This window comes from Salmo salar, chromosome 22, assembly GCF_965601325.2.
Source record: "Salmo salar chromosome 22, fSalSal1, whole genome shotgun sequence".
NCBI classification, from domain to species: Eukaryota; Metazoa; Chordata; class Actinopteri; order Salmoniformes; family Salmonidae; genus Salmo; species Salmo salar.
In genome coordinates, this window is record NC_138312.1 from 34,915,535 (window position 1) to 34,943,512 (window position 27,978).

The window sequence follows — 27,978 nt, forward strand, 5'->3', positions numbered from 1 at the left end:
TGCTTCAGGCTGTCTGAGTCAAGTGGACCGTTTGACCCTGTGCTAACTCAGCCACAAAAGACAACACTTCTGTTCTGCATAGAGAGAAAACGCACACACACACACACACACACACACACACACACACACACACACACACACACACACACACACACACACACACACACACACACACACGCAAACACATAGACACACACAAACAAACAAACACACACACAGTTATATGCGTTTTTGTCTTTTGCAGTGGCGGTTCTAGCTTGTATGGCTCACTGGGCGAACCCCCCCCTTCAGCTCCCCCTACCTCAGGTTTCCAGTGGGGAGACCTGAGGTCAACCTACTCTCGCCCCCCTCCCCATCTCGTACTTCTGAGTGGGAGACCTTCCCAGGCCGTAGCCTGCCTTGCTCACAAACTAGAATCAGTGCACCCACTCCGACAAGGTTAAATTGACCCACAGTCTCACACAGTGACATGATATCCTTGACGTGACGTGCAAATGAGCGATAGAAAACCGATCGCGCAAATGTCACCATTACACATTATTTTGTGCGAGCGCCCCATACTGCCCTCGGCAAGATGCCACCCTGGGCGGCTGCCCATGTTGCCTATACCTAAACCCACCACTGGTCAACTGTATGTAGTAACTGTATGACCTGGCAGTTTGGACAAATGAAATTCGAATCAGTTCTAATACCAGTTGGGAAAATGTATTAGATCGTAACTGTCTTGTTCTATAGAATATTTATGGACAAAATGTTGAATAGTTGAGCTGCATGTGTTTCTCTCTGAATGAAAGTGAATTAAACTTTGTTTAACTGTACACATGGAACAGAGGTGAAAACCTAAAGTCAGTAGGTGAAATGTCTGGCAGGCAGAGAGGTGATTTAATAAGTAATAAAGAGTGTACTTATCAAAGTGAAACTAAAGTCGTCTAGCCATGGGGTCACACAGTGCAGTTTTTGTTAGTTTGATTAAAGCTCTCTCTACATCCCACCTCAGTAATGGCCTGGTGTGTGTGTGTATGTGTGTGTGTGTGCGTGGGCGTGTGTGCGCGTGTTTAAGTCAGTAATTAGAGACATATTAAACCATCCCTCCATATTACTCAGCATGTTGCATTGGCCACATGAAAGCTGGATACTTAAAATCACCCAGTGAAGTGTACGCTTCGCCTCAGAAACAAGTTGTTGTGTGGGTTTAGCTCGGTTGGAAAACACTGTTTCCACAGTACAGTAGTACATAGCCCCAGAGAGGAGGATGCAGTTGGAAACACTTCAGGATGCTTTTATTTCTGGTTCACTTTTTAAACTGACTTTTATTGATTGTTTTATTTGGAAAGAAAATTAGAAGTTGGATAATAAACATATCCAATGGTCAAAGTTATATATACAGTGGCGGGCGTAGGCTATAACAAGCCTATGCTACAGTATATCATTAAAGTAACAATATATGAATGCATTTTACAGTTATAGACCCTTAGTCAAATAATGTTATAAAAAATAACAATTTTCACGAGAAAGCCAGTGAGAAGAGGCAAGACGTTTGTGTTTGTTTTGCGTGTGTTGAGGTGTGCCCCTCAGTTAAAGGCCTTGGTGGAAAAGAGATGAAGGAATGGAAAGCCCCGCAACACACACACACACACACACACACACACACACACACACACACACACACACACACACACACACACACACACACACACACACACACACACCATATCTGCTTTAAATTCCTCACCATTTGGAAAGAGGTGCCCCTCTGGCGTGTGTGTATGTGTATGTGTGTGTGAGTGAGTGTGTGTGTGAGTGTGTGTATGTGTGATGAGGGGTGGCTCAGGCAGTGGCAGGTTGAATCAGGTCGGGACATGGGGAGATGGTCGGGGATGAGATCACTGAGACAGCCCCCCTTAACTTAACCCCCTCCACACACACACACACACACACACACACACACACACACACACACACACACACACCACACACACACACACACACACACACACACACACACACACACACACACACACACACACACACACACACACACACACACACACACACACACACACACACACACCCTGGTATCCTGACACTAGAGCAGGGTGGTGTGTGTGTGTGTGCGTGTGTGTGTATGTGTGCGTCTCTCAGCAGGGCCAGACAGCCCAGTCTGACCCGACACCCAGCCCTGCCTCATAAAGGCAGCATTGAGGCACAGAGACGCACAGCTACACTTTTGTTGCCCTGCCCAAGGTGTGTTCCCCCTGAAGGCAGGGATAGAGATGGATGAAGAGAGAGAGAGAGAGAGAGAGAGAGAGAGAGAGAGAGAGAGAGAGAGAGAGAGAGAGAGAGATAAAGAAAGAGAGAGAGAGCGAATGCCCAGGATGGCGTGACTCATTAGAGAAAAATAAACATTTCCTCGCTTGGAGTCTCATTATGTTGTGGGTTTATTGGGGGAAATAAAACTGTTTCTTTATTTTGATGTCCGCTATTCCACTACCCCATCTGTCCTCCCTCCGTCTTTCTTCATCACAGTCCTCTCTTTTTATTATTGATCCAGCTCTCAATGTGGGAGTAATTTATGAAACACTACTCACCTCCTACGAATGGAGGAAAGGCTCCAGATGCCTGAAACAAACTCTTTCTTTCTCTTTTCCATCTTCTTTCGCTTTTCACTTTTTTTCCTTCCCTGCTTTTCTTTCTTTCCTTATTTTTCTATTTCTTTCATTGTACTAGAGAGAAACGTGGTTCTTATTGTGTGAATTGTGTGACTAAGCCTATTGGAAGTGGTTCGACACATCCCGTATTAACTTTATCTCTCCTCCATACTGAAGCCTCAGACTGACCCTGGTTCCCACCAAACACTTCCCCATAAGGATGCTTAGGATCAGTGTATGTGTGTCTGAAGGGATTTGGTCTTTGCACCACTTACTTTCATTTGGACATTGGACATCAATCTATTCCAGTTCATACCATCCCATCATACTTCTGACATATAAGAGATTCTTGTCTCTGGAATCCAAAAGCCTTTTTCCCTCTCAGTAAAAACATTTGGAGGCCAGAGCCCACATTGGCTCTTACAGAGAATCGAAAACCCTGAAGATCCAACATTTCAAAAATAAGAATTATGGCTTGAAAAACAGAGTTCATGCTTTCGTTTGCGTGTGCATGCATGTGTGTGATTGCTGAATAATGAGTTAAGGGGTTGGTTATTCAGAACAGAACACAACAAGACAAACGCAAACAAAAGAAGAAAACCATAACATCCCGTAAACCGCCGGGTCAGAGCTAGGCCTGATGACAGACCTGATGGAACAAAGAGAACAATGAGAACCAGATTAAAACCCTGGCAGATGAGCGATGTAGAAAGGGAGGGGGATGTAGTGCGTGGACTGATTGGTAATGGTTGAGAAAGGGAGGTTTAAAGATGGAGGAAGAGGTGGTTGGAGAAGAGGGGCATAGAAACAGGAAGAAGAGATGGAAGAGAGAGAGGGTATCTTTAACAGCAGTGGTAATGATAGATGGGGTCAGGGTATGGATAGGGGGTGTAGAGTATCCACTGGTTAGATTTAGTGGATTGAATGTATTGGATTGAAGGGTAAGAATACCTGCAGGTGGTTGTGAGCTGACTAAGTAAAACTCAGGGCTCTACGTATTGTACACTAGGCATTGGTATGATATGGTATATGAACTACAGTGTGTGTGTGTGTGTGTGTGTGTGTGTGTGTGTGTGTGTGTGTGCGTGTGTGTGTGCGTGTGTGTGCATGTGTGCTTTCTTTTTTCTTTTGTACCTTATCAGGACCCCAATGTCCTAACAATTCACCAGAATGTCCTGAAAACAATAACTTTTTTGTAAATTCAGGACTTTTTTCATGTCAAGAATTTGTTCAAATGCTTTTTTAAGCTTAAGGGTTAGGTTTAGGGTTTTGAGTTTAAGGTTAGGGTTAAGGTTAAGGTTAAGGTTAGGGTTAGGGGTAGGGTTAGGTTTTAGGGAAAATAGGATTTTTAATGGTCAAACATTTTTACTCTGCAAAAAGTCCTGAAATTTTACGAAAATAAAGCTGTATGTCTGTGTGTGTCTGTGTGTGTCTGTGTGTGTGCGTGTGTGTGTATCCTTCCTGTAACGTGGCTGGGTTGGCCAGCCAGCCTGGCCCCACATGTGGAACAGTTTACTGGAATGGAACTTTAAATTAGCGGTGGTCTGAGGCAGCCCGCTGCAGTAGGCTGTAATTAACTAGCTCTGTGAACGAGGGAGAGAGACTGAGAGAAAAACAGATAGAGAGGGGGAGGGAAGGAGAGAAGGATTAGGAGTATGTGTTTGTGGTCATGTGTGCGTTTTCTGTGTTTGTTGTGTTATGGTCTTTTTGTGTAAGAGTGTGTGCGCATGCTTGCACGATATACCATGCTACTGCCCCTGCGGTGCCCCCCAGTGTGTGGAACAGGTCACTGCAGAGCGAGTGTACGTGAGTGTGTGTTTTTCCACTGTACACGTTAATACATGGACATTTTTTCCCCTGGTTTGAGAGGGTACTGTAAGTTCCTCACCCTTCCCTCTCTTTCTCTCTCATCCCTCTCTCTCCCTCTCCTTCTCACCCCCTCTCTCTCCCACTCCTCCTCTATCGTTCTCTCCCTCTTTCTCTCTCCCTCCATCTCCCCTACCTCTGATTCATAAATTGCATCAGGCCCCAAAAAACATTGCGTTCTTTGGCTCCTGTGTGTTTACCACAGCTCCACCAGAGAGAATGACCCCACTTATCACGTCACTCTGTGGGGGGTGGGACAGAACGCCAGAGACATGGAGAGAGAGAGAGATTGATGAAATTATTTAGAAGATGCAAGACAGCAAATGTTTAAGGCTCTGCATCCTTGTCAATCAAAACCAACAGTTTTTCCCTGACCACTTGACCTCAACATGGAAATATCCAGACTTTACAGACGTGCCTTGGAGTCTCATGAAGATTGGCCTTAGAAGATGGGGAAAAGCATGCATGTTGTAATGCGTTAAGTGTGCCCATGTGTTGGGCACAATTCCCTGGGCAGAGTGGCCATCGGTTCAGGCAGGCAGAGAGAACACAGAGACTCTTTATGGTGGAATGGACTGATTTATGGCATTGCACTATTTTGCACTTTCAAAAAATTACAGAAATTAGTCTTCTCTCTTCTCTGTCTCATCCTCTCAGACCTAGTTTGTACTTATTTCCCCTGAAACTGCCTCTTTCGTACTCGTTCTCTGGCCACCACTGTCTTCATCATAACCCTACCAATCTATATTCTTTCCCCTTTTTCCTTCATTCCTCCTCTTTTTCTTCTCCTTTGGACTTTCTAAACATCTTTTGTGTCAGTTAGTTTCTCCATGAACGATGCCATTCCTCTATGTTTGTAACAGACCTCTCATTTGATCATATTTGCATTGATGCATTTCGATTGTGACACTCCATGCAGTATACAGACGTACACTACCGGTCAAAGTTTTAATACACCTACTCATTCAAGGGTTTTTCTTTATTTTTACTATTTTCTACATTGTAGAATAATAGTGAAGAAATCAAAACTATGAAATAACACATATGGAATCATGTAGTAACCAAAAAAGTGTTAAAAAAATAAAAATATATTTTATGTCTGAGATTCTTCAAAGTAGCCACCCTTTGCCTTGATGACAGCTTTGCACACTCTTGGCATTCTCTCAACCAGCTTCACCTGGAATGCTTTTTCAACAGTCTTGAAGGAGTTCCCACATATGCTGAGCACTTGTTGGCTGCTTTTCCTTCACTCTGCGGTCCGACTCATCCCAAACCATCTCAATTGGGTTGAGGTCAGGGGATTGTGGAGGCTAGGTCATCTGATGCATAATATGGACTTGGTCTTTTACTAAATAGGGCTATCTTCTGTATACCCGCCTAACCTTGTCACAACACAACTGATTGGCTCAAATGCATTAAGAAGGAAAGAAATTCCTCAAATTAACTTTTAACAATGCACACCTGTTAATTGAAATGCATTCCAGGTGACTATCTCATGAAGCTGGTTGAGAAAATGCCAAGAGTGTTTAAAGCTGTCATCAAGGCAAAGGGTGGCTATTTGAAGAATCTCTAATATCAAATGTATTTTGATTTATTTAACCTCTATGGGACCGGCGGGACGAATTCGTCCCACCTACGTAACAGCCACTGCCAGCCTGTGGCGCGATTTTCAAAATCTTCAAAATCCTATTACTTCAATTTCTCAAACATATGACTATTTTACAGCCATTTAAAGATAAGACTCTCGTTAATCTAACCACACTGTCCGATTTCAAAAAGGCTTTACAACGAAAGCAAAACATTAGATTATGTCAGCAGAGTACCAAGCCAGAAATAATCAGACACCCATTTTTCAAGCCAGCATATAATGTCACCAAAACCCAGAAGACAGCTAAATGCAGCACTCACCTTTGATGATCTTCATCAGATGACAACCCTAGGACATTATGTTATACAATACATGCATGTTTTGTTCAATCAAGTTCATATTTATATCAAAAACCAGCTTTTTACATTAGCATGTGACGTTCAGAACTAGCATACCCCCCGCAAACTTACGGGGAATTCGCTAACATTTTACTAAATTACTCACGATAAACGTTCACAAAAAGCATAACAATTATTTTAAGAATTATAGATACAGACCTCCTCTATGCACTCGATATGTCCGATTTTAAAATAGCTTTTTGGTGAAAGCACATTTTGCAATATTCTAAGTACATAGCCCAGGCATCACGGGCTCGCTATTTAGACACCCGGCAAGTTTAGCACTCACCATAATCATATTTACTATTATAAAAATGTCATTACCTTTTGTTGTCTTCGTCAGAATGCACACCCAGGACGTCTACTTCAATAACAAATGTTGGTTTGGTCCAAAATAATCCATCGTTATATCCGAATAGCGGCGTTTTGTTCGTGCGTTCCAGACACTATCCGAAATAGTAAAGAAGTGTCGCGCGCTTGGCGCAATTCCTGACAATAAAATTCAAAGTATTCCATTGCCGTACGTCGAAGCATGTCAACCGCTGTTTAAAATCAATTTTTACGTCATTTTTCTCGTAGAAAAGCGATAATATTCCGACAGGGAATCTCCTTTTCGGCAAACAGAGGAAAAAATCCCAAAGGCGGGGGCGGTCGGGGTCACGCGCATAAGCTAGTGTCTCTTGATGGGCCACTTGAGAAAGGCGATAATGTGTTTCAGCCTGGGGCTGGAATGACGACATTCTCTTTTTTCCCGGGCTCTGAGAGCCTATGGAAGACGTGGGAAGTGTCACGTTAGAGCAGAGATCCTTAGTAAATGATAGAGATGGCAAAGAAGTTCCAGAAATGGTCAGACAGGCCACTTCCTGTAAAGGAATCTCTCAGGTTTTGACCTGCCATTTGAGTTCTGTTATACTCACAGACACCATTCAAACAGTTTTAGAAAATTTAGGGTGTTTTCTATCCATATGTAATAAGTATATGCATATTCTAGTTACTGAGTAGGAGTGGTAACCAGATTAAATCGGGTATGTTTTTTATCCAGCCGTGTCAATGCTGCCCCCTAGCCCTAACAGGTTAACACTTTTTTTGGTTACTAAATTATTCCATATGTGTTATTTCATAGTTTTGATGTCTTCACTATTATTCTACAATGTAGAAAATACAAATAAAGAAAACCCCTTAAATGAGTATGTGTTCTAAAACTTTTGACTGGTATTGTACGTTTAAAATGTTTGTAATTTAGCAGACACTCTTATCCAGAGTGACTTACAGGAGCAATTAGGGTGAAGTGCCTTGTTCAAGGGCACATCGACAGATCTTTCACCTAGTCGACTTGGGGATTCAATTTAGGTTACTGGCCCTTTTGGTTACTGGCCCAACGCTCTTAACCGCTCTGCTACCTGTCGCCCCTTAAGATCTTAATTTGAGCCAGTTTGCTACAGCAGGAAAATAATCCTGCAGCAACAGGAAATGTAAATTATTATGTGGATTATAATTAATGGACATTTTTGTATGGTTAGATTTTTTTTTTAAGGCAAATCAAGTCTGAAATTGCAAAGTGGAAATTAAAAACTTTAGAAGTCTTTTAATAGCTCAAATAAACTACAAGTTTGCATTTCCTGCAACAAAAGAGGGATCAAATTAAGATCCTACGTCTGTAGGTGGCTGTGTAGACTACTTAAGACTGTGTGCGATTAACAGACAGCCATTGTAACTAACCTCCTATTCTCATCTCTCCCTCTAGAGAGCCTGGATCTGAGGCAGCGTTGCACAGGCTTGGTGTCTCATCTGTGGGCCCCACCTCAGCTCATCACCCCTCCTTATCCCTTTCCTCTCCAGGCCCCCAGGACCAGCTCCAGTAAGACAACTGCCTAAGAGTGACAAGGGACCGGAACTATCCTGGACCAAAATTATCCTCTCAAGGCCATGGCAACCAACAGGGAACGGCAGGTGAGTCACATGACTGGCTTTTCACCTGCCGTTTACCCCTTCGCCTTCAACTCCATGAGGAGCCACTCACCTTTCGACCTGCTGGCCAATAGCAGCCTCTTTGGACGTTTTGGGGCGGACCTTCCGAAAGAAATGGCTGCATTGTGTAAGTACTGTTACTCATGTTTCATTTTCAATTCTACTTTTCATCTCTCCATCTTCAAGACATAATGTATACACACACCACATTAACATACTCAAAAATACACTCTTTTGTGATATGTTACTCAGTTACAACTCTTAATCTTGGGTTGGGGTGGTTTTAGGAGTGTACCATAGGCATTAAAAAGTGTAAAAAGCAAATTCCCCTCCCTTCACTTTTCTTTGTGAAAGAAATATAGAAGAGGGATGCCAAAAGAAAGATACAAAAACGGACATAGACAGAGAATTCTTTGTTGGGGTTCAGCATGTGGCATCGCTCTGTGATCATTACCCTACCCTAAAGAAAGAGAAGAAAAAGTAGAGAGAGAAAAACAATAAAGCCAGAGAGAAAGAGAGGGAGTGTAACTATAAGTGTAGAAAAGTGGCCCTTCCAGGAAAGCAGGGTTCCATGTGGTAAAGCAGGCGGGTGGCGGGGTGCGGGCGGGCGGTGGGTTGGCAGGGTACAGGCCCGGGGCCAGCCTGGCCTCTCTCTGGTCTGGGATACCAGAAGGCAGAACAAGGGCCCCTTTATAACATAGCACTGCACACAGAGGTGAATCAAATTAAAACATGAGAGAGAGTCTGACACACACACATATCCAGCAGTCCCAATATACAGTCATTTCCTTGCCCCTGTTTTGTCCAGCAGACATTTAAAAGACATAGAGCTGTGTGAGTATGAGCAGTAGAAATATGTCCCTGCCTGCTCTGTTATAAGTGCCCTGGCTCTGACTCTAACCACATGAAACACACAGGCATCAATACAGCAGGAATGAGGCCTGGAGAGGAACTCAGATCAATGACAGATGGATGCTGAGGCACTGCTGGAGAGAACAAAGAAAAATGTACCACTACTACAACGTTTTACTGGACAAAGTTTTAGAGTAAGTTGCAATGGACTTGGAATAATGAGTCCCGTTAACTCATATGGTTTGAGAAAACCAATTGCCTTGAACTGTTTGAGTTTAAAGCTTAAAAGGTTGGGTATTCTGTACTGATTAACATTTGAGTTAGTTCACCACGCATCATTGTTGACAGTACTTAAATACCAACTGGTAGAACTTGAAACTATTGAGTTAAGTTAATTACATTTCATAATAGTACCCAGAGTTTTTCTTGGTGAGGGTGGAGGGTCAGGAAAACTACCTAACTATACAATATAACTATTGAATAGTACTGCAATAGTGCTTACAATGATCAGGCCATTGACCATAAACTTACATCCAAAATGACTTATATCCATTCCGTACTAAGATGTTTTCCCGCCAACTTTGTCATACCGCCAACTTTTTTCCATCTTTTCTTTATATCTGAAAGTTTCGGTATCAAAGCCAAAACTTTTATTTCCACCAAACAACCTAGTAATCATTTTATTGATTTATCAAAGTATTTGATTTAGTTGATCATTTTATCTTACTAGGAAAACTTCAAAACATTGGTTTCACTAACAGAACGGCGGCAGGTAGCGTAGTGGTTAGAGCGTTGGACTAGTAACCAAAAGGTTGCAAGATCAAATCCCCGAGCTGACAAGGTAAAAATCTATTGTTCTGCCCCTGAACAAGGCAGTTCCTAGGCTGTCATTAAAAATAAGAATTTGTTCTTAACTGACTTGCCTAGTTAAAATAAGAAAATCACAACCTTGAACTCAGTAGAGTTGTGGCTCAGTATTGGCCCACCTTCTTTTCTGATATAAGCAACTATCCAAGATGATTTTAACACTTTACAAAAATTGTTTCTACCAAATAATTTGGTTTTAAATCCAACAAAGTCATATATCATACTGTTTGGTACACGCCAACGAAAAAACTTCACAACTGACTTTTTCAAAATTCATGCAGGTGTTTGAAAGTGTTGATTGTTTGAAATATCTGGGTTTTAAGATACATTCTGAATAATTTTTTGGAAAGCATATTGATTATATTAGAAAAAAAATTAACTATAAGCTTGGATTACTATACAGATCTAAGATTTTTTTTTTTTTTACTGTATCCATTGTAAAGACCTTAATATCCCAACTGCTAGGATCCTATCCTAGACTACAGTGACATAATCTATCAAAACACAACAAAGACCTTACTTTACCAATTATATGTAATTTATAACAATCTTTCGCATTCATTCTTGGATGCCATTATAAGACACACAATTGCATAATGTCTGAATCAGTAAATTGGCTGTCACTCCCAAACAGAAGACAACTGCATTGGTACCAATGTATTTTTTTAATGTATCAACTGTAGCTTATATACTGTATTATTAAGGAACACCTAACTTTACAAGACTCACACTACTCCTTTCGACAACAGCAGCAATTACAAATTCCAAGGGTGCATCAGGCTCTCCCAGCCTCATATCAGAATTAGAAGTTCATCCATGTTTCTCAAACGTCAAATTTCTAAGTTGTTCCGTATGTGTTTGGTTACTTCTATGTATAGTTTCAAGGTTAAGTTTACACATTTACTCCAAATTCTTAAGGTTAGGTATTAACTATGAATGGTTAAGGTAAGGGTTAAGGTTAGGGAAAGGCTTGATACATAAATATCAAAAACAACTTTCTACCCAAGTCCACAATTACATCTTTATTTATGGTGTTTTTATTATTATTATTCCATTGTTATTATTATTAGACAGTAGCTGCTATATTATTCTTGTTACTACTGTTTGGTACACAGTACCAAACACTTCATTTGGACACTTGAAAATGAGAATTAAAGAGATTTCATCCTACTAAATTTCTAATAAATAAAATAATAATTTTGGTAAAGTGCTGATTACTGCTTAATAAGAAATGCAGCCATAATGCTGAGGCGGCTTGTCACCATTTTGATTGGGACAGCACCGTTTTGATTGGGACAGCGCCATCACGCTGCTTTGAGACAGGCGTGGGGACTCGTCTTGATGAATCAATAAATATCAAAACATTTTATCCCCTGCATCTTCATTTGGATATTGGTTAGGCTACAATTAGGCTGGGAAAACCTTAGCTAAGTTGAGGTTACGAAAAAAGATTGCGGTCAGAGTGCAGTATAACTGTAGTACACTAATATAACAGTAGTTGGAGTGCAGAATAACTGTAGTACACTAATATAACTGTAGTTAGAGTGCAGTATAACTGTAGTACACTAATATAACTGTAGTCAGAGTGCAGTATAACTGTAGTACACTAATATAACTGTAGTCAGAGTGCAGTATAACTGTAGTACACTAATATAACTGTAGTTAGAATGCAGTATAACTGTAGCACACTAATATAACTGTAGTTAGCGTGCAGTACAACTGTAGTTCACTAATATAGCTGTATTTAGAGTTCAGTATAACCACAGTATGCTTCACTCTAACCGTGCTTCTACACCTGCATTGCTTGCTGTTTGGGGTTTTAGGCTGGGTTTCTGTACAGCACTTTGTGACATCAGCTGACGTAAGAAGGGCTTTATAAATACATTTGATTGAAATACTACGTACAAAATAACACAGTTTGTTTCAATGCAGTAATTTTTCAGTGTAACTGCAGTTATAGTGCAGTACACTGCAGTTATTCTGCAATTACTGCGTCCAAAATACCACAGTCAACTTTGGTTACTGAACTTTTACTGCAGTTGCAAAACTGCAATCTTTTTTTGTGATTTTGTTTCACAGAATCTCCGTCTGTATAGGCTATTTGGTGAATTGGTTTCTGGCTGGGCCAGTAAGTGGAGGTGGTATAGCTCATCTATCACTGATCAGAAACATTTAGCATGCTATAATGTAGCCTAAAGGCAACTCCAAAAGCCAGCGGAGTTTGTGAAATATGAATGAGACTCACATACTTTTGAAAATAGGATTGCTATTATTTTCTATCGGTATCATGATGAAGATAACAGTCTACGCCTGCTCCCTAAACATAGATGAAACGTGGATAAAAAAAGCATGGGCTTGGGCTCAAAGTATCAGATTTTACATGACAGCGGTTCCACACATTCCCGGTGACACAAGATGTGTGTGTGAAAAATTTGTTGTGTTTTATTCTGTTAAATTCTTGCAATAAAATATACAGTTGAAGTCGGAAGTTTACATACACCTTAGCCAAATACATTTAAACTCCGTTTTTCACAATTCCTGAAATTTAATCCTAGTAAAAATTCCCTGTTTTAGGTCAGTTAGGATCACCACTTTATTTTAAGAATGTGAAATGTCAGAATAATATAATAATTTAAATTTGATTTATTTCAGCTTTTATTTCTGTCATCACATTCCCAGTGGGTCAGAAGTTTACATACACTCAATAAGTATTTGTTAGCATTGCCTTTAAATTGTTTAACTTGGGGCAAACATTTCGGGTAGCCTTCCACAAGCTTCCCACAATAAGTTGGGTGAATTTTGGCCCATTCCTCCTGACAGAGCTGGTGTAACTGAGTCAGGTTTGTAGGCCTCCTTGCTCGCATACGCTTTTTCAGTTCTGCCCACAAATTTTCTATGTGATTGACGTCAGGGCTTTGTGATGGCCACTACAATACCTTGACTATGTTGTTCTTAAGCCATTTTGCCACAACTTTGGAAGTATGCTTGGGGTCATTGTCCATTTGGAAGACCCATTTGCGACCAAGTTTTAACTTCCTGACTGATGTCTTGAGATGTTGCTTCAATATATCCACATACTTTTCCTACCTCATGATGCCATCTATTTTGTGAAGTGCACCAGTCCCTCTTGCAGCAATGCACCCCCACAACATGATGCTGCCACCCCAGTGCTTCACGGTTGGGATGGTGTTTTTCGGCTTGCAAGCATCCCCCTTTTTCCTCCAAACATAACGATGGTCATTACGGCCAAACAGTTCTATTTTTGGTTCATCAGACCAGAGGACAGTTGCAAACCTTTTTTGGAGCAGTGGCTTCTTCCTTGCTGAGCGGCCTTTCAGGTTATGTCGATATAGGACTCGTTTTACTGTGAATATAGATACTTTTGTACCTGTTTCCTCCAGCATCTTCACAAGGTTCTTTGCTGTTGTTCTGGGATTGATTTGCAGTTTTCGCACAAAAGTACGTTCATCTCCAGGAGACAGAACGCATCTCCTTCCTGAGCGGTATGACGGCTGCGTTGTCCCATGGTGTTTATACTTGCGTACTATTGTTTGTACAGATGAATGTGGTACCTTCAGGCGTTTGGAAATTGCTCCCAAGGATGATCCAGGTCTTGGCTGATTTCTTTTGATTTTCCCATGATGTCAAGCAAAGAGGCACTGAGTTTGAAGGTATGCCTTGAAATACATCCAAAGGTACACCTCCAATTGACTCAAATGATGTCAATTAGCCTATCAGAAGCTTCTAAAGCCATGACATCATTTTCTGGAATTATCCAAGCTGTTTAAAGGCACAGTCAACTTAGTGTATGTAAACTTCTGACCCACTGGGGTTGTGATACAGTTAATTATAAGGGAAATTATCTGTCTGTAAACAATTGTTGAAAAAATTGCTTGTGTCATGTACAAAGTAGATGTCCTAACCGACTTGCCAAAACTATAGTTTGTTCACAAGAAATTTGTGGAGTGGTTGAAAAACTAGTTTTAATGACTTCAACCTAAGTGTATGTAAACTTCTGACTTCAACTGTATGTGTGTTGATTGTGATTGGGTAGGAGTGTCTTGTCTGTTTAATGAACAAGTTAACAAACCATTGATATACTTTGGATGATGCTGTACTATTCTTTTGAAAATAAATGTTATTAGTATTGTATTGTTTCTTATTTATATTTGATGTTGTATATTCTCAATGGATTTATTAAAATTGACGCCCACCCACATCTGCAACCCACAACTACAACCCTCCCCAGCATGCCGGCATGCTCACGGGAGGTATAAAAGGTGTATGCAGGTAAGAATGTGGCAAAAATGGGCCTGTTTGTAAGGGGGTCATGTAAACATTGCCCAATTTTTTTTACAGGCTAAATATCATAAATCCTATATGACAGCAGTAATCCATTAGCCAACCCTCCAATTCAGTGTAGTGATGATAAAACTGTAAAACTCAAAATCCTGATTCCCACTCTGCTCTCCCTGTCCTCCATGTCCAATCTTGTCTGTTCTCCTTGCCAGGCTTTTGCATGTCAATCACTCCTCTCTCCCTCCTCCTCTCCTTCCTTCCTCCCTGCCTCCCTCCCTCCCTCCTTATACTCACTTAATCCTCTAGGGATTTGAGGAAGAGGCAGAGCGCAGTAGAGAAGACTCCCCACTAATCCCTCTGGCTGAGCCAGGGCTGGGGAGGAATCTGACAACACATCCTGCCTGGAGAACGCACACTCACACACACAGACACTAACAGACGTGTACACACACACATGCATGCAAGCACCCACTGACAGATGCACACACAGATAGACGAGCACAGTAACAGACGCACACACACACAGACACTGAATGACAGGGGTACGCACACACACACACGTATAGACAGATAAGTTGGTGCAGTCTCCCATATCTGTTATGCTGGTATCATGTTTAGAAATACCTGTTGAGCACACAGTGTCATTCATAGAGATAGCTCTCAGCGTATAGTGTATGTGTGCTTTTGTGTGTACGTTTGTGTGTGCTTTTGTGTGTGTCCTGAGCTACCAGGGAGATGATCAACTAATCTGGTCACAGTGGCTGTTATCTGTAAATCTCTGCCATTATCTGGAGTCTTCAGTCCAAACGGTAGGGAGTCCATTAGCACAATTTAGTACCTGATAACATCTCGGCTCTACCCCTCACAGAGAGAAAGAGAGAGCGGGGGGGGGGGGGGGGGGGGGATAGGGGGATAGGGGGGAGATAGGGAGAGGCGGAGAAGAGATAGGGAGACAGAGAGAGGTACAGAGAAATGGAGAAAGAGAGAAATAGAGCAGGAGGGAATGAAAGAGAGAGGGAGAGCAAAATACAGTTCAAGTGAGAGAGGGAGAGAAAGAGAGGGAGGGAGAGAAGTGATGCAGAACTAAAGCATCCCCAGTCAGTCAGTCAGTCACTCAGTCGCCATAAGAGACAATAAACCTAGCTGTGGTCATACTCCACTGCTCCAGAGCCCTGGGCTGGTGTCATGTGTACACAGCTCTGGAGTCAAGAGGAAGTCCTGGCTGCTTATTTTTTTCAGTTAGGGTTATGTTGGTAAAATTGTATTTGAACGTATAGCCCTAGAAAAATACAAAGACTGTAGTAAGATATTTTAATGTGGTCTCAGGGCAATTTGTATTATTCTGTATGAAAATCTGTGACACTCCATTTAGTATGATATTAAGATCAAGATTAAGATCACTTTACAAGGTCTGTAACAACGGTAAATGTAATAACACCTGTAGGCTAAATGTAATCACTTTTTTATTTGTAATAACTTTTCAATGATATATGTAATAAACCTGGTAAATGTAATAACTTGCTGGTAACCGTATTAAATGTTGAACGGTAAAAGTAATAACTTTTTACACTAAATGTAATTAACCAGTGGTTATTACATTAACCTGTGAATAACAACGTTTTTTATGAATAATGTAATAACTTCAACCAATTATGTAAAAACATACCAATGTTTTTATGTATCACTTCGCTCAATTAGATGCACATACCACCACCCACTGCCAAATAGGCCTACAACTCAAACAAACTCATGCACATCATACAGGAATACTTACACATAGATACTCACAAGCACACATTGAAATGTACACACACAGACACACACACACAGACACACACACACACACACACACACACACACACACACACACACACACACACACACACACACACACACACACACACACACACACACACACACACACACACACACACACACACACACACACACACACACACACACCAGCCAGGTCACCTGGAATACAAGTCAGTATTCAACATCCATCCATGTCTGAGGATGTCAGGAGATGACATGGAAACCAGCCACTAGGGGCAACAGTGAGTGCTGTTACCTTCAAGTAGGTTTCAGTTTTGTTATGGTGTTGTGGACAGGGATGGTGGATGGGGGTAAGCATCTGCCTCTGATTGCAAGGTCGAATCCAGCGATAGAAAGTTGTTTTTAAGATTTTTGTTTTAAGCCTATCCCAAAACTTAACCCTTACCTTAACCATTTGGAGTTAATGCCTAACCTTAAGATTTCAGAGTTAATGCTGAAACTTAACCCTAACCTTAATTAACATTTGGAGATAATGCTGAAACTTAACCCTAACCTTAACATTTGGAGATAATGCTGAAACTTAACCTTAAACACTTCGAAATTTGACGTAGAAATCTGACATTTGAGAAACATGGATGAACGTCTACTGACGTGAGACTGTGAGAGCTAGTTGCATACACACACACACATTGATAGACCAGTGTGAAAGCGACAACATAGATTAATTAATTATAGCGCGTATGGGAAATTAGAGCTTCTGATGTGATCAAAGCAAAAAGTAAGAGAGAGAGTAAACATTATTGTTTCTAGTTGATGTTAGTAACAAGTAAACTGTCCTTGCTTCGCATTAGTTCAAAAGATTGACTAGTGACTGAAGTGACCGGCTGGGAGCTGTGGGGGAGAGCTGGGCAGATCAGCTCAATCAGACCACACAACTGGAAGATGTCAATTCTGGAAACAGGAGACAAAGAGATGTGAGACATTGGTTTGACTCTGGACACATGAAAGGTTGGATGTATATGAAGGGTACGGGGAAACAGAAGACGAACAGCAAAGGGGATAATAATCTTGGAGATGGGAAATGGGCCGATAAACCGGGGGAAGGGGCAGATCCCGGGTGAATAGCCATACCTTCTGCCTGAGACTATACCGGGGGAGCCGGGGTCCGATGGCGATCAGCTTGTCGTCCATACCTGGAAGTGCTCTTGAGGGGGGCAGACCGGGCTCTCCTCCAGGTACAACGACAGCGGCAGACAAACATCTGGGCAGAAGGACGCCGACCTCTTCCTCCTGCTCAGGGAGGAAGGACGCCGACCTCTTCCTCCTGACACCCCAGGGAACACTCAAACGGAGATAGACCTGTGGCAGAGCAGGGAAGGGTGTTGCGGGCGTACTCGACCCACACCAGCTGCTGGCTCCAGGAGGTGGGGTTGGTGGAGACCAGGCAGCGCAGAGTAATCTCAAGATCCTGGTTGGCTCGCTCTGACTGGCCATTGGACTGGGGGTGGAACCCAGACGACAGGCTGGCCGATGACCCAATGAGGGCGCAGAATGCCTTCCAGAACCGGGACGAGAACTGAGGTCCCCGGTCGGAGACCATGTCCATGGGCAGTCCATGGACCCGGAAGACGTGCTGCACCATGAGCTGGGCCGTCTCCTTGGCCGAGGGTAGTTTGGGGAAAGGAATGAAGTGAGCGGCCTTAGAAAACCGGTCAACCACAATCAGGATGGCAGTGTTGCCCTCAGACAGGGGGAGATCCAATACTAAAATTCAGGGATATGTGGGACCAGGGATGGAGAGGGACAGGCAGTGATTGCAGAAGACCAGCCAGAGCTTGCCGAGGAGTCTTATTCTGAGCACAGACTGTGCAGGTGGAGACAAACGCGCCTTCATCCAAAAGCGTTGTCGCACGAAGGCCAGGATTCAACGGGAGCCTGGGTGGCAGGCAAGCCTGGAGGAATGGGCCCACTCCAGGGCCTCGGAGCGGACAGCATCAGGCACAAACATCCGATTATCCGGGCCCCGCCTCAGGGTTCGACTGGGACCGCTGCGCCTCCCGGACCTGTTTCCCTATACCCTAGTTGAGTGCCGTCACCAGGCACGAGGTGGGAGGATGGTCTCGGGCTCCGGGGGGGTACCCGTGGGGCTATAGCGGTGGGACAGTGCATCCGGCTTGACATTCTTGGATCCCGGCCGGTACGAGAGGGAGAAGTTGAACCGTGTGAACAGCAGGGCCCATCTGGCTTGCCTTGAGTTGAGGCACTTGGCGGTGCGGAGAAACTCCAGGTTCTTGCGGTCAGTCCACACAATGAATGGGTGTTCCGCCCCCTCCAGCCAGTGCCTCCATTCCTCTAACACCATATTCACCGCGAGAAGCTCACGATTCCCCACGTAGTTCTTTTCCGTGGCGTTGAGGTAGTGGGAGAAGAAGGCACAGGGATGTAGCTTGAGGTCCAGGGCAGAGTGCTGGGACAGGACCGCCCCCACTCCGACATCAGAAGCATCGGCCTAACCCACGAACTGATGAGAAGGGACCGGATGAACCAAGATGGGAGCTGTGGTGAAGCAATGTCTGAGGTCCTGGAACGCCCGGTCAGCAGCTGGAGACCACATGAACAGAACCTTAGGCGAGGTGAGTGCGGACAGGGGGATGTCAGGGTGCTGTAACCCCGGATAAAGCAGCAATAGAAGGTGATCAATGCATGGGCACAGGGTCTTGTCCTTATCCACAAAAAAAGAACCCTGTGCCGGCGGGGGAAGAAGAAGAACGGATGAATCCTGCAGCAAGGGAGTCCCCAATCTAGGTCCCCAATGCCTTGGTCTCTGGCCCCGACAGAGAGTACAGTCGTCCCCGGGGTGGAGTCATGTCAGGGAGAAGGTCAATCCTGCAGTCATAAGGTCGGTGCGGCAGGAGCAAAGTGGCCCAGGCCTTGCTGAACACATCCCAGAGGTCCTGGTACTCCGCAGGAATGGCGGAGAGGTCCGGGACACCTTCCGAGCTCCCAGGAAGACGTCCCGGGGCAGGTTGTGCTGACTTCAGGCAATGGGCGTGGCAGTATGGGCTCCAGCCCATGATGGCACCAGTAGACAAGTTAATGAGGGGATTGTGTCGCTGGAGCCAGGATAATCCCAATACCACAGGAATCAGAGGGGACTTGATAAACAGGAACTGGATAGCCTCGCTGTGGTTCCCTGACATACGTAGATTGATAGGAGTGGTGTTGTGGATGACTCGGCCTATAGAGCACCCGTCCAGCACTCTAACGTCCATGGGAATGGAGAGGGACTGAGTGGGGATGTTCAGCTCAGACGCCAGGGTAGCGTCCAAAAAGCTCTCGTCGGCCCCAGAGTCAATGAGAACCCGGTGAGATTTGGACTGGTCTCCCCACAGCAGAATGACATGAAAAGGGGTGCGAGCAAGGGAAGCCAGGATGGCTCAAACAGCATACGCCGGGGCCCCCTCGATGTCCAGAGGGTGTGGAGGAACCTCCCGCACCTCAGACTCCTAGAGTGGACCAGCCACCACCGGCCTGAGGAGAGACACATGGAACAAGGGATTAATACGGTAATCTGGAGGAAGCTGTAACCTGTTACATACCTCGTTCAGTCTCCTCAGGACTTTGAATGGCCCCACAAACCGCGGACCCAGCTTCCGGCAGGGCAGGTGGAGGGGCAGGTTTTGGGTCGAGAGTCAGACCCGGTCCCCCGGTGTGAACACCGGGGCCTCACTGTGGTGGCGGTTGTCGCTCGCCTTCTGCCACCTCACGGCCCGTTGCAGATGCACATGAGCGGCGTCCCACGTCTCCTCAGAGCGCTTAAACCATTCGTCCACCGCAGGAGCTTCGTTCTAGCTCTGATGCCAAGGTGCCAGAACCGGCTGATACCCCAGTACGCACTGGAAAGGGGAGAGGTTAGTGGAGGAGTGTCAGAGTGAGTTTTGGGCCATCTCTGCCCAGGGGATGTACGCCGCCCACTCTCCCAGCCGGTCCTGACAATATGACCGCAGAAACCTACCCACATCCTGGTTTACTCTCTCCACCTGCCCGTTACTCTCGGGTGAAAACCTGAGGTGAGGCTGACCGAGACCCCAGACGTTCCATGAACGCACTCCATACTCTGGACGTGAACTGGGGACCCCAATCAGAGACTATGTCCTCAGGCACCCCGTAGTGCCGGAAGACGTGAGTGAACAGGGCCTCCGCTTTCTCTAGTGCCGTAGGGAGACCGGGCAAAGGGAGGAGACGGCAGGACTTAGAAAACCGATCCACAACGACCAGGATCGTGGTGTTGCCCTGTGAGGGAGGAAGATCCGTCAGGAAGTCCACCGACAAGTACGACCACGGCCGTTGTGGAACGGGGAGGGGTTGTAACTTCCCTCTGGGCAGGTGCCTGGGAGCCTTGCACTGGGCGCACACCGAGCAGGAGGAAACATAAACCCTCACGTCCTTGGCCAAAGTGGACCATCAGTACTTCCCACTAAGGCAACGCACCGTCCGACTGATGCCAGGATGACCAGAGGAGGGTGACATGTGGGCCCAATAGATCAATCGGTCGTGGACAGCAGACGGAACGTACAGACGCCCAGCTGGACACTGGGGAGGAGTGAACTCTGTGCGTGACACCCGCTCGATGTCCGCGTCCAACTCCCTCACCACCAGTGTCACCAGGCAAGAGGCCGGAAGTATGTGAGTGTGATCCATGGACCGCTCCTCTGTGTCATACATCCGGGACAGTGCGTTTGCCTTAGCGTTCTGGGAACCTGGTCTGTAGGGCAGAGTGAAAACCAAATGGATAAAGAACGTGGCCCACCTTGCCTGGCGAGGGTTTAGTCTCCTCGCCGCCCGGATGTACTCCAGATTGCGGTGGTCAGTCCAGATGAGAAAGGGGTGTTTAGCCCCCTCAAGCCAATGTCTCCACGCCTTCAGAGCCTTGACAACAGCCAACAGCGCCCGGTCCCCCACATCATAGTTTCGCTCCACCGGGCTGAGCTTCTTTGAAAAGAAAGCACAGGGGCGGAGCTTTGGTGGTGTGCCCAAGCTCTGAGAGAGCACGGCTCCTATCCCAGCCTCAGACGCATCCACCTCCACAATGAACGCCAAAGAGGGATCCGGATGAGCCAGCACGGGAGCCGAGGTAAACAGTGCCTTCAGGTGACCAAAAGCCCTGTCCGCCTCAGCCGACCACCGCAGTCGCACCGGTCCCCCCTTCAGCAGTGAGGTAATGGGAGCCGCTACCTGACCAAAACCCTGAATAAACCTCCGGTAGTAGTTGGCAAACCCTAGAAACCGCTGCACATCCTTTACCGTGGTGGGAGTCGGCTAATTATGCGCGGCTGAAATGCGGTCACTCTCCATCTCCACTCCTGAAGTGGAAATGTGGTACCCTAGGAAGGAGACGGACTGTTGGAAGAACAGACATTTCTCAGCCTTGACGTACAGGTCATGTTCCAACAGTCTACCAAGCACCCTGCGCACCAGGGACACAGGCTCGGTGCGTGTAACGGAGTATATCAGAATGTCGTCGATATACACCACTACACCCTGCCCGTGCAGGTTCCGGAAAATCTCATCAACAAAGGCCTGGAAGACTGATGGAGCATTCATCAACTTGTATGGCATGACGAGGTACTCATAGTGCCCTGAGGTGGTACTAAGTGCCGTATTCCACTCATCCCCCTCCCAGATACGCACCAGGTTGTAAGTGCTCCTCAGATCCAATTTTGTGAAGAAGCGCACCCCGTGCATTGACTCGAATGCACTGGCGATAAGAGGCAGCGGGTAGCTGTACCTCACAGTGATCTGATTGATACCCCGATAGTCAATACACAGGCGCAGACCTCCATCCTTCTTCTTCACAAAAAATAAACTCGAGGAGGCAGGTGAAGTGGAGGGCCGAATGTATCCCTGCCCCAGGGATTCGGAGACATGTGTTTCCATAGCCGCCGTCTCCTCCTGTGACAGAGGATACATGTGACTCCTGGGAAGTGCTGCGTCTACCAGGAGATTTATCGCACAATCCCCCCGTCGATGAGGTGGTAATTGAGTCGCCTTCTTCTTACAGAAGGCGAGAGCCAAATCGGAATATTCTGAGGGGATGCGCACGGTGGAGACCTGGTCTGAACTTTTTACCGTAGTTGCACCGATGGAAACCCCTACACACCTCCCTGAGCACTCTCATGACCACCCCTTGAGAGCCCTCTGTTGCCACGAAATAGTGGAGTCGTGACAGGCCAACCAGGGTAGGCGCAGCACCACAGAAAACGCAGGAGAATCAATAAGGAAGAGACTGATTCTCTCCTTGTGACCCTCCTGCGTTACCATGTCTAGTGGAGCGGTGGCCTCCCTAATCAGCCCTGACCCCAATGGTTGACTATCTAGGGCGTGCACAGGGAAGGGCATATCCACAGGAACAAGGGGAATCCCTAAACTATGGGCAAAAGAACGGTCAATAAAATTCCCAGCTGTGCCTGAATATGTGAGAGCCTTATGCTGGGAATGCGGGTAAAACTCAGGAAATTTGATCAACACATACATGTGAGCAACAGCTCTGGGTGAGCCTGGTGCCGACTCACCTGGGGTGACACGATTGTGCCCTGCCTGCTGTCTCGACTCCCTGAGGAACCCCCCCAGCACTGACCAGCAGTGTGCCCTCTGGTCAGTGCTGCGCAAACTGCACCGGTAGTGATCGATCAGGGCCCTGTCGTTCCATCCCGCGCTGGCGGCCAGGGTCCGGAAGTCCAATGCAAAATCCTGCGCGCTCCTCGTCCCCTGCCTCAGGTGGAACAGTCGTTCACCCGCTGCTCGACCCTCAGGCGGGTGGTCGAAAACTGAACTCTGTGTAATGGTCCAACGCCGCGTCTCCCTCACTCCATATGGCGTTGGCCCACTCCAGGGCTTTGCCTGAGAGGCAGGAGACGAGGGCAGACATGCTCTCACGTCCCAAAGGAGCCAGGTGGACGGTCGCCAGGTAGAGCTCCAGCTGTAGTAGGAATCCCTGGCATCCTGCAGCCGTCCCATCATACTCCCCCGGGAGCGCGAGCCGAATCCCGCTGGGACTGGGTGAAGGAGCAGCTCTTCACAGTGGGGTGGACGGTAGTGGGGCTGGTGGAGGCGCTGGAAATCCTCCTCCTCTCTCCCAACGATCCATCGTCTGCAGCACGCGATCCATGGCGGTGCCCAGACATTGCAACACGGTCGCGTGCTGCTGGACGCGCTCTTCTACCGCCACAGGGAAGGCGTCTGCTCCTGCTGACTCCATTCGTTCAGGTGAGTGATTCTGTAATCGGCCTGTTTGTAGCTGGTGTGGAGGAGTCAGGCGCAGGACAGCAGATGTGAGTAAGGAACGATATATACTCAAGGAATCAATAAATAAAACACAATAAACCAGCCCACAATAACGGACCGTATACATACATATAATCACTCACAAAAACCATGGGGGAACAGAGGGTTAAATAATGAACAAGTAATTGGGGGATTGAAACCAGGTGTGTAAAACAAAGACAAAACAAATGGAAAATGAAAAGTGGATCTGCGATGGCTAGAAGGCCGGTGACGTCGACCGCCGAATGCCGCCCAAACAAGGAGAGGGACCGACTTCGGCGGAAGTCGTGACACTGACATATGGAATTGTTTTAAGATGATCATTTAGCTATTTGATTTAGAATTTTAGGATGCCTTTAGGTATGCACAAAATATATACAAAATATTTGGTAAAACACTACTAAAGCCCATAGAAACACATTGAAAAATACATTCATGAATGGCAAAAAGGACAGTCAAAAGATTAGTCTTAAGAAACATATATTTAATCCCTTTTTTGGGTAGGCACAAACTACCATCATACTTCGATTACTTTTTTTAAAACCGGTACTAGTTACCTTCATATGAGTCCCGTGACATTTGTGGGGGTCGTAGAGCAAAACGGAGAACACATTCATGTTCGTGAGAATCTCCCCTTTCCACAGTCCCATTAGTTTGTAGCACAAACAGTGCAGATGCTACCAAACAGAAGTTGCCACATTGACAGTACCGACTTCAGACGAGTCTCCTGACACTTGTGGCAGTCGTAGAGCAAAACACCATCGTGTTCGTGAGAGTCTTCCCTTTCCATATAGTGGTTTGTACATCAAACCGTTCGGAAGCTACAGACGTTTACCTGAGAATACCAATTTTCGGGATGTCTCATGGTCTAACAAACACTGCTCTAGCTTTGCCACCTTTCACAGCAGGTGCGGAAGTGCGACACTGGCGGATGCGGTGGATTGAGACTCATCTAATGCAAAAACAGATATCTCTAGCTTAAATTGACAGATTTTGATGGGAATTTTTCTATAATGTAACTTAGATTGATACACCGGGGGACTTGAGGACAGACGTTCCGCTAGCGGAACACCTCGCCAAATATCCAATGGTAGAGCGTGGCGCGAAATACAAAAACCTTAAAAATGCTATAACTTCAATATCTCAAACAAATGACTATTTTACACCATTTGAAAGATAAGACTCTCGTTAATCCAACCACATTGTCCGATTTCAAAAAGGCTTTACAGCGAAAGCAAAACATTAGATTATGTCAGGAGAGTACCCAGCCAAAAATAATCACACAGCCATTTTCAAAGCAAGCATATATGTCACAAAAACCCAAACCACAGCTAAATGCAGCACTAACCTTTGATGATCTTCATCAGATGACACTCCTAGGACATTATGTTATGCAATACATGCATGTTTTGTTCAATCAAGTTCATATTTATATAAAAAAAACAGCTTTTTAAATTAGCATGTGATGTTCAGAACTAGCATTCCCACCCAAAACTTCCGGTGAATTTACTAAATTACTCATCATAAACGTTGACAAAATACATAACAATTATTTTAAGAATTATAGATACAGAACTCCTTTATGCAATCGCTAAGTCAGATTTTAAAATAGCTTTTCGGCGAAAGCACATTTTGCAATACTCTGAGTACATAGCTCAGCCATCACAGGCTAGCTATTCAGACACCCGCCAACTTCGGGGCTCACTAAACTCAGAATTACTATTCGAAAAATGTGATTACCTTTGCTGTTCTTCGTCAGAATGCACTCCCAGGACTTCTACTTCAACAACAAATGTTGTTTTTGTTCCAAATAATCCATAGTTATATCCAAATACCTCCGTTTTGATCGTATTTTCAGGTCACTATCCAAAGGGTAACGCGCGAGCGTATTTCGTGACAAAAAAATTCAAAATGTTCCATTACCGTACATGTCAAACGCTGTTTAAAATCAATTTTATGCTATTTTTCTCGTAAAATAGCGATAATATTCCAACCGGACAATGTTGTATTCATTCAAAGACGAAAAGAAAAAATGGCGAGGTCTCGTGAATGCACATCTCCAGTCTTTCTGTCACCAGGCAGTCCACTGACAAACTGTGCTGCTGTTATCTGCCCAGAGACAGGAGACACTTCAAAAGTGTAGAAAGTGTCACGTAACAGCTCAGCTACTGTAATTTCGATAGAGATGCAACAGAAGGACTACAAACTGTCAGACAGGCCACTTCCTGCTTGGAATCTTCTCAGGTTTTTGCCTGCCATATGAGTTCTGTTATACTCACAGACACCATTCAAACAGTTTTAGAAACGTTAGAGTGTTTTCTATCCAAATCTACTAATTATATGCATATTCTAGTTTCTGGTCAAGAGTAGTAAACAGATTAAATCGGGTACGTTTTTTTCACCCGGCCGTGAAAATACTGCCCCCTATCCACAACAGGTGGGACCTTATGGAACGTCGCCAAATGTCCTCAGGAAGTTCCCTGTTTAATGGGTTACTGCTCAATGCATGTACAGTATGTGCATGTATTCTGTTTATATTATGTGGATTCGCAAATTCTTTGTTGATATATTCTGTCTGTATATTATGTATATTGTCTATATTCACTAGTTAACCTAATCAAATTCCGGGTGTATGTAAATGTTCTTTGCGAATAAAGGTGATTCTGATTCGGAATGTTATTGAACATCATAACTTATTTATTTAATGCTTCATATGGCTTACAGTGCTTGGTCTTACCCCATCAATAAATTAGATTGTTTTACTCCATACTCCAAACAATGTATAGCCTAAACTATAGCCTCAACCATGGTTTACAGAACCACCTTCTTTACACTCCAACACCCATTTCACCTCCTCACAGACACCTATCCAGGTCACAGCACCAATGGGACAGACTGGTGTCTAACCTAGGCCACAAGACTGTGTTACCCTGCTAAGGCCCCACAAGTACAGGAGGGGACTAAGCACATACCCCTGAGGGGCCGCAGTGTTGAGGATCAGCGAAGCAGATGTATTGTTGCCTACCCTTACCACCTGGGGGAGGCCCGTCAGAAAGTCCAGGATCCAGTTGCAGAGGGAGGTGTTTAGTCCCAGGATCCGTAGTATTTTGGGCACTATGCTATTGAATGCTGAGCTGTAGTCAATGAACAGCATTCTCACATAGGTGTTCCTTTTGTCCAGATGGGAAAGGGCAGTGTGGAGTGCGATTGAGATTGCGTCATCTATGAATCTGTTGGGGCGGTATGTGAATTGGAGAAGGTTTAGGGTTTCCGGGATGATGGTGTTGATGTGAGCCATGACAAGCCTTTCATAGCACTTCATGGCTCCCGACATGAGTGCTACGGGGCGGTAGTCATTTAGGCAGAATACCTTTGCTTTCTTGGGCACAGGGACTATGGTGGTCTGCTTGGAACATATAGGTATTACAGACTCGGTCAGGGAGAGTTTGAAAATGTCAGTTAAGACACTTGCCAGTTGGTCTGCGCATGCTTAAAGTATACTTCCTGGCTTTGTGAATGTTGACCTGTTTAAAGGTCTTTCTCACATCGGCTACGGAGAGCGTGATCACACAGTCATCCGGAACAGCTGGTGCTCTCATGTATGCTTCAGTGTTGTTTGCCTCGAAGCGAGCATAAAAAGCATTTAGCTCATCTGGTCGGCTTGCGTCACTGGGCAGCTCGTTGCTGGGTTTCCCTTTGTAGTCCGTAAGAGTTTACAAGCCCTGCCACATCGGACGAGCATCAGAGGGATTCAATCTTAGTCCTGTATTGCCGCTTTGCCTGTTTGATGGTTTGTCTGAGGGTAAAGAAGGATTTCTTATAAGAGTCCGGATTAGTGTCCCGCTCCTTGAAAGCGGCAGTTCTAGCCTTTAGCTCGGTGCGGATGTTGCCTGTAATCCATGGCTTCTGGTTGGGATATGTACGTACGGTCACTGTGGGCACAACGTCGTCAATGTAGTTATTAATGAAGCCGGTGACTGAGGTAGTATACTCCTCAATGCCATTGGTTGAATCCCGGAACATATTCAAGTCTGTGCTAGCAAAACAGTCTTGTAGCGTAGCATCCAATTAATCTGACCACTTGCGTATTGAGTGAGTCACTGGTACTTCCTGCTTTAATTTTTGCTTGAAAGCAGGTATCAGGATATAAATATGGTCAGATTTGCCAAATGAAGGTCGAGGGAGAGCTTTGTATGCGTCTCTGTGTGTGGAGTGAAGGTGGTCTAGAGTTTTTTTCCCTCTGGTTGCACATGTGACATGCTGGTAGAAATGAGGTAAAACGATTTAAGTTTGCCTGCATTAAAGTCCCTGGCCACCAGGAGCGCCGCTTTTGGATGAGCATTTTCTTGTTTGCTTATGGCCTTGTGCAGCTCGTTGCTTGCGGTCTTAGTGC

At 45.1% G+C, this 27,978-nt stretch overlaps 1 protein-coding gene across 1 annotated transcript in view; it reads left to right on the forward strand.

Annotated features, from left to right (window-relative positions):
* The window catches only part of LOC106583300 (retinoic acid receptor gamma-A), an 83,679-nt gene that overhangs the window by 10,187 nt on the left and 45,514 nt on the right, over nt 1-27,978 (forward strand). The window contains exon 2 of the mRNA XM_014167338.3: nt 8,245-8,595. Coding sequence (XP_014022813.1) covers nt 8,427-8,595 — 169 coding nt within the window. The 5' untranslated portion in view covers nt 8,245-8,426. The remainder of the gene's footprint in view (nt 1-8,244; nt 8,596-27,978) is intronic.